Source organism: Scomber japonicus, chromosome 4 (genome assembly GCF_027409825.1).
Source record: "Scomber japonicus isolate fScoJap1 chromosome 4, fScoJap1.pri, whole genome shotgun sequence".
In the NCBI taxonomy this organism is placed as follows: Eukaryota; Metazoa; Chordata; class Actinopteri; order Scombriformes; family Scombridae; genus Scomber; species Scomber japonicus.
Window position 1 is genome coordinate 31,775,798 of NC_070581.1, and position 16,374 is coordinate 31,792,171.

The 16,374-nt window shown below is 39.2% G+C and overlaps 1 protein-coding gene and 2 non-coding genes across 4 annotated transcripts; 1 reads left to right on the forward strand and 2 right to left on the reverse strand.

Annotated features, from left to right (window-relative positions):
* Positions 1-7,207: 7,207 nt before the first annotated feature.
* Positions 7,208-12,984, reverse strand: ppdpfb (pancreatic progenitor cell differentiation and proliferation factor b). 2 transcript variants are annotated; one of them, XM_053316913.1, is made up of 5 exons: positions 12,814-12,984; positions 11,078-11,173; positions 10,277-10,354; positions 8,171-8,264; positions 7,208-7,757 (listed from the first exon to the last, which is right to left on the reverse strand). In XM_053316913.1, the coding sequence occupies exons 2-5, from the start codon at positions 11,130-11,132 to the stop codon at positions 7,643-7,645; spliced, it is 342 nt and encodes a 113-aa protein (XP_053172888.1). In that variant the 5' UTR covers positions 11,133-11,173; positions 12,814-12,984; the 3' UTR covers positions 7,208-7,642. The 2 variants fall into 2 exon arrangements, with proteins under 2 accessions (XP_053172888.1, XP_053172889.1); XM_053316914.1 differs by having other exon boundaries at positions 12,807-12,984.
* Positions 12,985-14,363: 1,379 nt separating this feature from the next.
* Positions 14,364-14,445, reverse strand: trnas-aga (transfer RNA serine (anticodon AGA)). The gene has a single exon. It is a non-coding gene; the product is annotated as a tRNA-Ser (tRNA).
* A 1,635-nt stretch (positions 14,446-16,080) lies between these two features.
* Positions 16,081-16,152, forward strand: trnae-cuc (transfer RNA glutamic acid (anticodon CUC)). Its single transcript has one exon. It is a non-coding gene; the product is annotated as a tRNA-Glu (tRNA).
* Positions 16,153-16,374: the final 222 nt, after the last annotated feature.

Consider the following 16,374-nt stretch of genomic DNA (forward strand, 5'->3'; position numbering starts at 1 on the left):
GGAAGTTAAATCAATCAGGATCATCTTAACTTCCTGGTGATTCAGCTCTGTCTCGCTATCGGCTGCTCGGGATTTTAACGGCGTGGGTCAACAAACGGACACGGACGGATAAAAAGTGGAGCAAAAGAAAAACAACAACACTTCAAATATGACTGCAGCAGAAGCCTGGTGGTCCTGTACTGAATTTGGATTACAATATATTAAAATCAGAAGCATCAAGAGGAGTGAAAAAAAGAAAAGAAATCACCAAAAACCGCAATGACTTCTCATATTTTCCAACCACTCGCAGTCTTTTCATGGAGAGAAAAGAAGCCGAAATTGTAAGAAATGTAAATGTGTTGTACAAACTGTGCTTACAACTGGATTTAAGTATAAATTTGTTGCTACCGGGATGGTTTCAGTGGGTCGGTGCTTTTAAAAAATGTGTTGTTTGCTGTTTGAGTTCGATGTATGTAAACTAAAGGATATTAATAAAATGATACCCTGCCCCTGATTTCAGACTTGTGTGTTAAAATGTGACTTATTTGGTGGGTTGGTGTTACAACTGTCACAATAATTAACAACTTACAATACCAGCACCAATCCAAGAACCCTTAAAGAGATCCTGATACCAGCCGAGTACTTCATTCGATACCCATCAGTCTTTTATCTGGTGTAACAGGAGTAAAGTGGAGACACAGTTCAGAGCGTTTAGGTGACATCTTGGCTAATGAACTGTTAAAGCGCACTAACTCAAAATCACCACGACTTCACCACCACAGACGGGTAGTAGCTGCTGTGGCAGTGGGCCAACCACATGTCGCAATAAATCGAAAAACGCATGCTGTTGATTGGCTGTGACTAAGTCCATACAAACAGTCTTATTCTCGAATTCTGGGTGCAAAAAGGATCAATTACAGGTATCGTTTGACGGGAGACGTTTCGATAGTACTTGGTATCGATTTATTTCTGTCAATACCTTAAAGTCTGTGTAAAGTAAGTAAGAATAAATATGTGTTCTGAGTTTGACATACCACAGAAAAGTGTGTTGTTAACCACCCTGCCAAATTTGAATGATTAAAAAAATCACCAATTATATGAAATTAGGCTTCAAAGTTGTGTAAAAATCTGCCTCTTTCTCTGCTCCCAAACGCTGAAGCCCCGCCCCCTACCAAGTGTCACCTGTCAATCAAAGTCACCACCTCTACCAGCAACATGGACACTATGTCTGAGAGCTTTCTGCTGCAAACTCAGCTGCTAGCCCTGCGGCTAACTCAGCTAACTGGCTAACAGATTGTTTTATTATCTACCTTTATCCACTCAGTCATTACATCCACATTACTGATGATCATTTATCAAAAATCTTATTTCGTAATTATTTTGTGGAAGCACCGATAGTCATCTCTACAATATTGTCAAAAATATTGTGATATTTGATTCTGCCCATATCGCCCAGCCCTGATGTTAAGTGGCATAAAATGGTGTTAAAATGACAATAATATCATTTATCACAATTATCTCTGAGAGAATATATCGTCCAAAAAAAGTAGATATCATGACAGGCCTAACAAACATCTACAACTGAAGAGAAAACTGCGAGCGAGAAGAGAAGAATCAGCTCCTTCGCTCCCACTTTTCGATGGCCCTCCGAGCACCCGGTGACCTGGAAAAACTGCAGCGTGGGAGGACGAAACAGCCGCTCTCCGCTCTTCAAAATGAGCCCACAGAACAAAATCCTCTTTTCAACCTTTCATCTGGTGTCACGCTGCAGAGTCGGGGGCCACTTTGCAGCAGCGTAGCCCTTTGTTTGTCTTTCCTCTGTTTCATAGAGACAGACAGAGAGAGTGAGAGCGAGGGAGGAGGCCGGGTGAATAGGGGACAAGCGGTGGTTACACAAATCCACTTTACAGTCAACTGGGAAAATCCTGGCGTCAGGGTTTGTTTGCTGCACTATACAGTCAGCAGGGAGATTTTTCTCCGCATGTCAGGAGAACTTTTATAGACCGAAAGATAAAAGGGGGAGTTTTGGGGGAATTGTTAATCTGAGGGAACTGCAAAAAAAGAAAAAAAAAGGATGAAAAGTTGTGTGGTGCTTGCTTTCTCAATTGTCATCACCTCCCAGTGTGAGTATGGAGGCTTCAGTGGGTTTCAATGGGCCTCACTAAAAAAGGTCACTGTGATGATGACCACCCTGTACAGGGACAAGGGTCTAAATCTGGTCAGAAGCTCTTCAGCTGTTTGAAAGAAAGATCTCAGCCTTTACAGCTTTATGCCGAAGTTTATCAACACCCAGATCAACAGATTAGGGCTGAAACTAACAATTTTTATCATTATCAATTGATAGTTTGGTCTAAAAGATGCCTGAAGCCCAAGATGAGAGCTTAAAATTGTTCATTTTGTTTGATCAACAGTCTAAAACCCAAAAATATTTAAATTACTGTCACATACAGCAAAGGAAAGCAACATGATTGGACTTGATATTTGATATAATTTATATTTTCATTATCAATCCATCGTTTGGTCTAAGAAATGTCAGAAAATTGCAAAAATCATGCTCATCACAATTACCTGAAGCCCAATGTGGGATCTTAAAATTGTTCATTTTATCTGATCAACAGTAAACTACTATCACATACAGCAATGAAAACAAATCTTCACAATTAAGAAGCTGGTAACAATGAATGTTTGTCATTTATGCCAGAAAAAACCTCTTCAATTATTAGTCAATTATCAAAATGTGTAATTCTTGGTAGATACACGATTACCAAATCCTAATCAATCAGTTTGTTCAGCTCTAGAGACAGGAAGAAAATGCTGTTAATGACACATCTTAAAAGAATAAAAGGCTATAAGCTCAAAATGATATGTAATAAATTCATATAAATATCTAGATTTACATGTTTTTTTTACAGCACTGGAGCCACAGTAGCTGTAACATAAGCTGTAATGAATATAATATTATGCAATAGAGAGTACAAGGTTAAAAATGATTGTGAAGGACTATGAATCATAACAACCACACTGCTATCAAGGTGAGTCATGTTGGTCTAGTTTCCAGTTAGCAGCACAGTCAGCTATTAAAAAGTGCGTCAATCAGCTCTATGATATGTGAGTTTTGAAATCAGAGGACACAGACTTCAAAAGATGTAAAAAGTCACGTGTCAAAAAAATTGGGAAGTCAGTCCCTGCAAGTAATCACAGCTCAGCACGGTAGATATCAGGAAGTCACCAAACCTACATTAGAAACGAGCCAGGCTGAGTGATTGAGCATTTAAATATGAGGTTTTTGGGGAAGAAGGTCAGCTGCTGATCTCCTAAAGACACCAACAGTATCTACAGCGACACCACGATAAAAAACATATCTGGTTTGTGTTTGTACCTGTCATTTTGCTTGCTTTTCAGAATAAAAGTCCCTAAACTGGGATCTAAAGACCACCAAGGTTCCCTGAGAGGGCTGCAGGAGGTCCAAGCAAAAGGATAGATAGATTAATTTCACTTTTATTACACTAACTTCCAGATAATACATCTTCTCTCCCCTCAAACATGGGTCTGTGATCTATTGTGATTATATATTCTGAAGGTCCTCGACATGAAAAAGCTTGAAATATAAATACAAGTCAAATACACATCATATAATCATTATAAGCCCATAATGAAAACATACAGGATACAGAAATTGCGTCACTATATTGCCCGCATAGGTGCTCTTAAACACACATTAACAGGCCCTTTGACTAATAAATTCAAGTGCCATAAAGTCGAAATAGCTACAATAAAAGCATCAGTGTCCAAAAACAAAACTCATACAAGACAAGTCAAGTGAAGCCATGCATGCATCCTTCTGTCCACTCACAACAACTGCTGCAAGCATAAGAATATTATACACATCATTTAATAACTGCGGGTATTAACCTTTAAAAGCTCTTCCTCCTGGTTTTACACGTGACACTAATCAGAGCGATAAAATCAAGGCCTCTAACAATGTCACTTTCCAATGCCATGTTAAGTCAAATATAATCCCATTTTGATTTAATTTGTTAACTGCTGGACGGTTTCCATTTTGGAGATAATAAACAGGAGTCCAGATGTCTCAGTTCAGAGTAAATCCAGACACCACAAACCACAAAAAAAAAAAAAACAACCTAAAAATAGACAGGATTAAAATGGCATTAATCCTGGGAGGGACAAATTCCTAGATGGGATAGGTCTAGGAACACTCAATTAGCTTTCACTTTTTATCAATGGAAGTTCTTTAAGTGCACCAAGCAAGCAACTGTTATTGGACTGAGTAGATGCCGTCTTCGGTTCAGTATCCAGCTATATCTAGCCTCAAAGGTTGCCTCTTGATTATATCGGCAACCTTTGGGGCTGAAAAATGAGGCCAACACAGATACACTACAGTTCCTCGAATGGCCACTTGAGGCTGGCTCCAAACCCAAGTCAATCCCCATGTTAAAATGCCCAAATTTACAGCAGAAATACACATTTTTACAGCCCGGTACAAATAAGAGTTTTAGTCTTATAGCTAATTTCCCCGTTCATGACAACTCTGTGGAGTTCAATTTTTACAATATTCACCCATTTAAAATTTTATTAAGGTTCAAAGTTACGCATAATTAAAGGGTTGGCCGCTTTGAGTGACAGGTCGCGGAAGTCACAAGAAAGTTGCCATGGCAACGACATTGGTTAGCTAACTTACGATGGTGTAACCACAGAGTATAGCTAGGCGTAGCTGTGGCAATCACTACTAAAATCTTAAATTGTTCAGTTTTTCCCGGTAAGTACATTTTGGTGTTTGTTGTTAATTTAACGGCTTCACCCGCCACTCATCCAAATATGGTCAATTCCGGCTCTAAAAATCTAAGATGGCGACGGTCAAACTACAAACTCGAGGCTTCAAAACGGGATTTGTTTGTTTGTTTTTTTACAGTCAATGCTTATTATAATACATCCATGCAGCAGAGACCATAGCATCACCATTAACCACAAACACCATATCAAATTATAGCAAATAAAAAAAGTGCACCAAGCAAACGAAAACAACTAAATTAAGTTAGCATAATCAGTCACTTACCTTGTTGAAGTGAAGGAAGAGTCTTCCTCGCCGATGTCCTCAAACCGCCATTAAAGTAACTCCTGAATTACGTGAATATCCTGCTATGAAAACAAACGTGTTGGTAGTTTATCTTGTTTATACGAAGCTACAGGAGCTATAGTGGGATTAAAAAGTGTTTCTCGCGGTAATATCGCGGTAGTTTGCAGGTCAGTATCCGTAACGTGCAGTTAATAACCCGCGAAATGATCAAAGGTGCGTTTAATTGAACAGGTGGAGGAGTACATGTGAGGGGTGTAGTCAGGTGTAACATCAAAACTAAGACGCACTTCATTAATAAAGAGACATATCTGCAGACATTAACCCTTAAACAGCTAGGCAACGTGCACCAGGGGGCAACACGTCCTTGTGGAGATACAACTAATAAAATCCAAAATATAGCCAACAAAACATTTCTAAAATTATTTGTGGAAATGTTTACTTACGTGCAAATGACTAACTAGTAACATCAGCGTAAATAAAAAATAATAGTTAACATCTCAAATTCCATTTCTGCCTATTTAAGGGTTAAGTAAAGTATATCTAGGCCTACTGATAAAATGGCATGAAACTAAATGACCAATGTTTAAAATGTTTGACTTACTTGTGTTGCATTTTCTATATCAGTATGGTAATATTATCAAATATTACAATACAGCAGCATTATATGAGTGAATGGATCAATCTGTAATGGAGGGAAGGAGATTGTTAATGTTGTATTTATGTCTTAAATTGTTTTTAATTGTCTTATATGTTGTTATGGCTCAGGGAGTGCTATCTAAATTTTGTTATATTGTTGTCTGACCCTCAATATAATGACAATAAAGCTACTAATCTAAACTAATCTTAATCTTATTAACAGCATACAGACAGTATATTGTGAATCAAAGTTAATAAAGGCCTTGTGCTAGCTGAAGACCACAAATAATGGTAAATGAAATTGATTAGCTATTAAAGCATAGTCTATAATGTAGTGGTATTTTGAGAAAGGTTTGGATATAATGGAGTCTGAATTAAGAGTCTCATAGAAAGTACCAATTAAGAATCACAGACAAGGGTCAGGAAATAACTCGATATGAAATTTAATATCACTTTGAACTATGCGTGACTTTTATTTTGAAAGTACATGTTGTGGAAGAACCCTAAGTTTCTACTGGCCAAGTGATTTCCATTAAGTGTATTTGATTATCTCTCCCTGTACAATTTGACTTTTTAAGTTTGAATACTGACCTGACATTTTTCTGTAGCACTCTTCAACCTTTCTTTTATCAATGTGGGGCAAAATGTAAATGAATCATTGCTTCATTTTGCTTCGTTATCTTTTGCCTTTCTTCTTTATGACAGTACAATGAGGAGGAGTAAGGAGAAAACTTGTAGCACTGCAAGCTTGATTTTACATTTTACATGATCAGCATTCATTTATGCATTTTTGTAACTTTGGAAAAGCCTCAACCTTCACTTCACTAGATAAATAAATCATTCTGAATCTAAATTTATCCTCAAGGTTGGAAGAAATGTTAAATTGTGTTCACTTTGACACCAGAAACATCAAATCCAATTGAAACATTTCACTGAAAAAGAAAAAAAAAGAAAAGAAGCGAATGGAAAACCTGTGGAAGAGCAGATTTAAGCCAAGTTGAAACAGGAATTAGTTTTTCTTTTATATCCATTTTGGCTCAGCGGACACTTTCCAGATGTGATGTGTGTGTTTTTAGGAAGCGAGCCAACAGTTACACAACTCCCACACTGCCCAGTTCACCAGCAGCAGTTTGAGGACATGAAGTGCTTTCTCTCCCAGTGTTGACTCTGTTCCTGGAATAGCCCTGTACAAAAGCAGTCAACCACTCCCTGCCAAACACACACTTTCCTCCTACAGGTCCTTATAAGGCTGTTCCAATCTACAGCTAAACACACACACACACACATCACTTATTTATCAAAGACAACAGAGTTCAAACATGTTTTTAAAAGCTGAGAGAAAGCCGGGTGCCTCATATCACATCCAAAACTAGACCTTAATTATAAATATTTCATCTTGTCTTTTCCTTTGTATGTTTAAAGGTGAATTTCTGCTTTTATTTCAGTGTATGACAGAAATAATAATGATAATAAGAAGAAGTTGTTCCGACACAAAGCTTTAGGCTGCAAGAGTCTACTTTATTGCATTTGCAATTACAGGGTGACAAAAGTGAAAAACGTTTTGATGAAAAGGCGTGTGGATGTGTATACACCACAGTGTGTCTATTCACCACAGTATTACAAACACACAACAGTACAAATGTTAAAAAAAAACAGAACAAACAGAGGAGCTTATCAGTTGCATCATTTTTTTTTTTTTAATTTTTCGAGGTTGTTTTTTTTTTGGTTGTCAATAAAAAAAAAAAAAAACAAAGGTAACAAAAAAACAAGTAATGCAGCCTATCCTACGATGAGTAAAAAAAAAACAAAAACAAAAAAAACTAAGGTTGTAAACGGGACATCCTCCCGTCACCTAGCATTGGTCGCTGGATCGACTCCCTCCCCCTCCCCCTCCCAAGGTGCGGTGCGGATCGGAGTGAGGCGGCAGCAGGATCAGGATGAGGTGGGGCTTCCTGCGTCGCTGCTCTCGCTCACCTGACGTCGCATCACCATCTCCCTGGCGACGCAGGTGATCTGCCCATTCACCACCGCACCTGGGACCCCCGCCCTGCAGGAACACGACAGATACCATTAGGAAAAATAAGTTATTTGTGATACTGTGTGATAGGAAGGGTGTGTGTGTTTGTGTGTCAAAGGTAAAATCTTTATTTACACAAGTACAGGTCATAGCGACACAAAAAAACTAAAAGTAGAAATGCTGAGCAAATAAAAAAGTACAAAGATGACAGGAACTTTTATGCAGGTCAAAGACTAGAGAAGTAGAAAAATAAATAAGATAATTAAATTGTTCCACAGCAGCAACTTTGTTCATAATGTCTAGCCTTCAACTCGCTGCTGTTTTATTATGTTTGGCTCTGACGCTGTGAGATTATGAGAGAGGATTTAAAATCAAAAAGAAGAAAGAAACAGCACACAGTGGGCGAGTGAGGAGATGAGTCAGCGGTTTTTGCTTCTACTTACTTCTGCTGTGCCTCCTCAGTCAGTGGGGTCATCCCTGGCTGCTTCCCAAAGAAGAAACTGGACCACCAATGGCCAGAGTCCTGCTTGGGGAGTCCTGTGAGGGAGCAGAGAATGAATGAATGAATGAATGAATGGATGAATGAATGAATGAATGAATGAAGGCATGAGGCTTTAAAGTTCATTTTCTGTCTCTCTAGTGGTTTGAATTGTGTCTGCAGCTTTCTTCCTTTTCTTAATTCAGGTTGTTACTTCTCATCCCGACCCTGACATTTAACGTCCAGTGCCACTTTTTATTTTTATTTTTTTATCTCCAGTCAGATGGAAACGTCTTAACAGGAGTCACAGGCATCAATTTGAGATTTCAACACTCCAGTATTAGCTACGTTGATCTTCATTATAAACTGAAGGGGGGGGGGGGGGGGGGGGGGGTACCATATTCCGCCTGTCAGTGGAGTGAAAAAGTACACTGAACCCTCTGTGTGTGTTTCATCAGACACACACACACACACACTTATCCATGCGAGCCGTGACTCGGATTTCCTCCTCTCAGGACTCGTCCGCGTGCTTGGCTCCGTGTCAAAAACACACTGACACCCTAAATCGGCGACTGAGCAGCTGCATTTACTGTATACACGCACGCACACACGCACATACACACACACACATGGGCGGGCGGTGGGTTATATTTACTAGTCTGACTACTGTGTGCCGCAATTAGCTTCTGGGTCAACTTATTTTCCAAATTGGTGTCAGCGAGGGACGAGTATATTTCTGAGGAGTCACCGCCCTGCATGTAAATCTCTTCCATGTGGCCTCCTGAACTTTTACTGAATGGACAAGTCCAGTAAAATATTCTGACATCATTTTCATTTTGGCCTTTTCCAACCAGTCTGAATTCCATAAAAAAAAAAAGAAAAAAAAAAGAGTATTAAACAGTAATGAAAGGCGCATTTTCTCCTCTTTCACCTACTTTTATATACAGCACTGTTGCAGAGAGAGAAGGATTGTGTGTGTGTGTGTGTGTGTGTGACAATTTTAGCGCTGTGGCACCATTAAAAAAAAAGCTGACCGAGTGGTTAAAGCAGGCACCACAACTCGACCCTGAGCCAGCACAGATGGTTTTTACATAAAGCTACACTGACACACTTGATCCAGGATTACTGGCGGAGTCAGCAGATATTAACGGGTGCTGACAGTGATATCGGTGAACACGCAGAGGAGTGGAGGGAGGGTGGGGCTGAACGCACGTGTGCCAAGAGCCTGGGATGCTTTTTTATTTAATGATCACACTGATACCTGAACTGAGTGGCAGATTAAAACAAGGCACAGACTGGCAAACAAAAATCAGAAATCCCCCGATCCTGAGAGTAAAAGTGAAAACAGACAACGGACAACGATTTTCCTGCTGGATTAAGACTGGTATGACCTGACCTAGGTGTGTGTGTGTGTGTGTGTATGTGTGGCTCAGCGTGACTCAACCGTACTGACTGCTCTGACTGAGGTCTGAGGCAACAGCTGACTCAACCGCAGCAATCCGGAGGTTAGCCAAACTGAAGCCCGGCTTACGATATCACCAGATCGGGCAGCAGCAGTAGCAGTGGTGTGTGTGTGTGTGTGTGTGTGTGTGTGTGTGTGTGTGTGTGTGTGACGTAGACCGAGAAGAGCTGAGATCCTATCAAACCACTGAACTACACGTGGGTAAGAGGAGGAGTCGAGAAAGAAAAGAAAAACACCAACCACAGATATGGGGATGTGTTTTGACAGAGATCTGGACGTGGTTCAGGCACACCCTCATGAGCAGAACAAACGGCTCTGTCTTTCCCCCCACGGTTATGTGTATGAAGTAATTGTCTCATTGTGACACTGACGGCTTTTATTCTCCAATATGGAAACAAGAAGTCAGTAATCTGCTGGTTGCATCTTTGACTCTGTTCATTTGAAGCACTTTTATTAATATTTACACCACACTAATACTAAAAAAACCTGATTTATAAAAAGGTACAACTGGACTTTTCTTTTTAAATTATACTTATGAATATTGTTGACCTGGAAACCATGATGAAGTATTGAGTCTTAATTGAGGGTTTAAAAGGCTTTCTCACTCACCTGGATGGTGGGGGATGACCTCTCCGCTGTACTCCGAACTGCCACAAGAGCTGCTACTGGACGTAGAGCCGATGCGCCCTGCAGGTGGAGAGAGAGAGAGAGAGAGAGCGAGCAGAGAGATGAGATGAGGAGGAAAAAAAAGAAACACAAGTCGACCAAACCCAGGAGCGAACTTTCTTCATTTTGCGAGGATTACACTGAGGGGGGGGGTTTATTCTTTGAGCCGGAGGGAGAACTTGGATGGAAAACGGCGCCTTAATAATGAGCAGAGGAGGGGTGCGTTAGTGGGCCGCAGGAAATTAAAACCCACTATCCTCTGATACTTCTGAAGCTGCAGTTCACACTTTTCCTTTGATTTAGTGAGACGAGACTATTTGGCACTCCGGGGGAACCTGAACACACATGGAGATCTGGACCGAGTTTAATCCTGAAGCCAAAGAAATGAGCTGTCATGACTTTAAGAGTTCAGTATGAAGATATTCTTGTTAGGGAACACAAAGAGAACAGGAAGGGTGTCAACTTCCTGTCAGTTCCTCTTTATAAACACACTGATTCAACAAGTCTGGCTGGAGGAACAGAGAGTCCTGCATCACTGTCTACTTACTAGACTGAAGGAGTCATAAATACTGATGGAAACACCACTTTGACTCTTAAGTACTTTAATGATACTTTATCTGACAGTAATGTGGTGTAAATCCAAAGGCAGAGTAATGGTAAGTCACCCAGTAGGAGGAGGGAGGTGGGGGGTGGGGGGTTAATTTGGCCCAGTGGACTGATGTGATAAGAAGGAGAGGGACTCACTTCGGTAGTAGTCAGTGGTCGCCACAAGAGAACCGCCTGCTGGAATAGCTGCCATCCTAGTGTTGTTGGTCACTGTACGCTGTGCTTGATGGAAACCTTGAGGAGGAAAAAAAAGAGAGAGAGAGAGAGAAACAGTGTGAGAAAAAACCAGACTGAGTCATATTTAATCACCATAAAAAAGCAATGCAGCAGATTTCATCATACTCCTGCTCAGGCATGTATGTACACATGATACCCAGGCCAGAAATAATGACTCCTTTATAGACTCAACTTATTATTCTCATTTCAAACACCCACATGTATCTGAATAAATCCTTCATTACAACGCTGTGTCTGCCACTAACAGTCATTTTCCGTCCATGTTTCTCTGTCTGTTTAGTCTATAAACTACTGGAACATAAGTGCAAAATTAATGCTGACATAGTCAAAATCTATTTCAATCCAACCAACACTCATGAGCTCAAAATATATTCAGTTACCATGTAGAAAGACACACTTAATATACTGGAAACACTGAATTATTGCCATTTTTCTTTCTATTATAAACATTTATGATGACAAATATATAAATAAATATATATCCTGTATTTTTTTGGTCAACATTTATCATCATCATCATCATCATCATCATCATCATCATTATCATCTAGGGTTTTTGATTATTACATTTATACAAATATTCTACTATTTATCTCCTTCTCTGACAATGAGGATTTTTATTTTGTAGCTTTATGAGTGATGTCAGACAAACAAATGGACAAAATCAGCATATAAAAACAAGACTGACTCACAAAAACAACATCATCACCGCTTATAACAACTTCATATATGATACACACAAAACTGAGGATTAAATAAATAACAGCCCATCCTCTGCCTCAGTATCATGGCATCAGAGGGCGTCTTGCAGAGGTCTTGTTTACATTATACTGCTGTCACTGCACCAACACCCACATTTCACTTGTTTATTCTCTATAATGACACATAACAAGCGAGGTCATACTTCACAGTGATGGTGAGAAAAACATCTGTCTTCAACTTATATGTTATGCTCTATTCTAGTTTTTATTTTATAATTCTCTTTCTATACTTGTTTTTTTTATTAATTTGTATTATTATTATTGTTGTTGTTTTATTGTATGTTTCCAATTCTTACTGTTGCACATTGAGTTGCCCTTGGGTATGAAAAGCTCTCTCTATATATATTTAATAAGGTGTTTATGGAGGAGAATCCGTCTCTAACAAAGACAATAACAACCAGCTATAACCGGACTGTTGATGTGTATCGTTGTGTGTAGATAGCATAGACTGTAAGGTTGATAGCAGCGGGGAAGTGACGGTTGGTGTTTTCCAAATATAAAACACAACAGCTTTATATTTAACGGTTTTAACGGTTTCTCTACTTTTAAACATTAACCCGTCATAACAGCTATATGCTATAAACAGACTGTTGATGTTTACCCGTTGTAAGATGACATCAGCGAGGATGCGACGGTTAGAGATTTTCAAATAAAAACAGCTTAATTTAACGGCAACTGTTTTATTTTTAACGGTTTTAACGGTTTCTCCTTTTTTTATATATATCATAACAGCTTTACATGTTATGCCGTTCAGCTCTTTAGCATTGCTAGCTCTTCCCCTCGGCAGGAATCCCCCTAACAACCACCATTTTCTAACTCCACACACACATACACACACACTACATAGATTCAAACAAAAAAAAACACACCCCTCACCTTTTTGGGACCCAGACGTGCTCGATGTTCAGTAGCACCCGATGATTGAACTCGGTCAGCGAGGCTGGGAGGAGTAAACGCTAGGCGACGGGGCCCATTTGAAAATAAGTGTTGGGTAAATATAACCCTCCAACGTCCGAGCGGATAGTAACTCTGCTTCTTTCTGACGAGCCAACGGGTCGCCTCTGGTTTTATACCGCGCCTGGTGACGTAGTATCACCAGGGGGGCGGAGCCAAGCACGCTCACACTCTGTTCAACTCTTTTTTTTTTCTGTTTTTTTAACATCTTTATTTTATCTCAAACTTGTAGGAGTCACAGCTGCTGGCATGGAAATGTTACCAAAGCAACTTCCGATAATGTGATGCAAAAAAGGTCCTGTGAGTCAATATAATGGGGAACTTTCTAAAAATAATGACTAAGTAACTCAAAATAGTGACTAAGTATTTCAAAAAAAAGTAAGGTACAATCTCAAAATAATGACTAAGTATCTCAAAAAATTACTTACAACCCAAAATAATGACTAAGTATCTCAAAATAATGACTTATAACTCAAAATAATGACTTAGTATCTCGAAATAATGACTTACAACTAAAAATAATAACAATAATGAGAAACTATTAGTATAAGTCATACGTCATTATTTTAAGAAAGTTTCTCATTACAATGACTTGCTTTTTTTTTTCTCATCACATTGGCGGAAATGGGCTTCCACAGTAATTGGAGTCTTAATGGTGGGGCACTTTCATCCCATCAGCCATCAGACTGTACAACACCACAGCTCCCAGCAGGCCAGCACCTCCCACTCCCACTAGAAACACTGCTGCTCTTACTGTGTAAACCCCTGGAGCATTGCACACATGTATATAATCTCAGGAACTTTAGGAAGGCCTAAAATAGCTCAAATAAAATACTACATACAGTAATCAATCTCTGTGTTAATAAATCTACAATATATATTATTCAGCCTACAAGTTAAAAGAAAAGGGGCTCGGTCAGTCTACTCTCTGTCTACTCACTGACAGCTCATCATTGTTGAGTACACATGACATAAAACACTGTTGAACACTTATCTTTTCTCCTTGGCGTTCAGTCCCAGCTAGGCGAGTAACCTTGGCTAAATGTGCTTTACAAATAAATCTTGACTTGATTTGATGGCTCAGCAACCTGAACACAACTCCTGTACTAGCAGCTCTCTCTAGTGGTGAAACTTAGTGATTGCAGCCTTCAGTTAACTTCACAGTGAATGGCCATGCTGTTGTTAATGGGAAAGGGCGTTTTTGATTCATAAAATAGATATCCATTAATATTTTAGTTGTTGTGTGGCCTTTCATGTTAGAGCCTGCATATGTTTTAGTTGCAAACAGGCATTGATATACATCTGTAATTACTTTTTAAACGTAATACTGTAAAAGCGTCCTAACCTTCTCTACCCGTGTCTGCGTGTAATATGCTTTAAATTACATGCTTATTTATTTCCTGATGGCTGGAGTGACAGTGGAGTGACAGTCTGGATACAACCTGAGTTTAAGCAAAACACAAAAGCTGATTCGTTGTCGGCAGGATTCGAACCTGCGCGGGAAGATCCCAATGGATTTCTAGTCCATCGCCTTAACCACTCGGCCACGACAACCTGAAGATAACACCGGGAATATTACGATACCATTCATATGACAAGGAGGCACCTGATCTTCGGGTTGATTGCAAACTAAGTGAGAAAAACTGCTGATTGCTTCATTTCCTGTGTCCCTACACTGCACGACGGCAGGAAGTACCACTTTTATTTGACGTCAGCTATAAGCCAACCATCGACTATGTTAGATAATGACCAGAAATAATGAAACACACCAGGACACTAAGTCACGGTGGCTACAATGCTACTTAAAGTTAAACTCAAACTTAGCACTATTTATGGCCACATAACTTGGAAACCCACATAAAACAATTAAACATGCACACAGCATCACTAAAACATGACTTTCATCTCGAACATTCACAGTCCCATGAGTCTTTGTGCCAACCAGCTCAAATTGTCCCAATCAGAGTGCCCCCCCCCCCCCCCCCCCCCCCCGGTCACTACAGTATAACACACAGTAAATAGTAATGGATGTGGACACTGTGAAATCATCCATTTGTGTGTGTGTGTGTGTGTGTGTGTGTGTGTGATTTGGCGCTATAATTAAATATAAAAGCGGATTGATTTAATTTATCCTGAATATTTGGGATTAGTAGGCCTAAGAAAACAACAACTAAGCATTGTCATTGAACAGGAAGTAGTTTTTGAAATAAATAATGTCCTCATGTGGGGACAATTGGTTTATTTTACAATATAACCCAATTAATTTACCTATGTATAAAACTATTTCTTTGCATTTACATTTCCCAATGTCCTCAAACGAGTACTTTCTGGTTAGCAGTGTCGTAACTTGTTGCTAAAATAAGTCAAATCTGTACATACAGCATATCAAACTACAAATATTATCAAGCAGGAGGGCCACCTGACAAGCCCTGATGGGTTTTATTGGCTCCCCCTGTACATTTCTTTTTTGTTAGTTATTGTTTTACTTTTTTATCTGAGGTGAACATATCTGGACCAGAGAGGATGGAGCGGACCCTAACGTAACTATAACAACAGCTCTTATAATAAGACATCCATGAGCCCGTCTCATTAAAACAAAATGTACTTACCGGAAGAAAAAACAAACTGAATATCTTCTTGTTAGACTAGAGCAAGTCTTCTATAAATTATCAAACTATTACTACTGACTTTCATTTTAACTGAAAAGAAAAACACATAATATTGAAGGCTAATGCTACGGTTATATTCTGTGAGTCTGGGGGTTACCATCGTTACGTTACCTAACAACGTTGTTGCCATGGTAGCAACTTTAATTATGCATATTTAAACGTTTATAAAAATATATATTAATATTCATCCTCTTTAAGTTGTCATGGAAGGGAAAATTAAATTAATTATAGAGACTAAAACTGATTTTCTTTTTTTTTTACCGGGTTGAAAATATGTTTATTTCTGCTGTAAATGTGTTCATTTTAACATGGTGGTCTATATGGCCCTCAAGTGGCCATTCGAGGAACTGCAGTTTCCCGGCTTGTTTTTTCAGTTCCGGGTGTAGCTGTTTGGTAGGAGACGAACAGATGATTACTTTTAGTTTGAGTTAATAAATCAAAAGAGTAAAAAAGAAAAGAAACAAATCGAAAACCATCTCATCATCTATAAAATCATATAGACACCGCGCCTCCTCAGCCTTCCCTGGTGGTCTAGTGGTTAGGATTCGGCGCTCTCACCGCCGCGGCCCGGGTTCGATTCCCGGTCAGGGAACACCTGTTTTGCAACTTCAACATGCAGGGAAAGGTTATATTTGATATATCGGTGTCTTGAAGGTAGGTTTACCATTGTCTATCTACAATTTTTATTTAATATTATTATTATTATGAGGCAAGAGGATGGACAGACTGAATAATATGACTGAGAGGAAACGTTCATATAACATCTGGACTGTACAGTGAAGATGTTGTACAGATGTTAAAAAAACTGATTTAG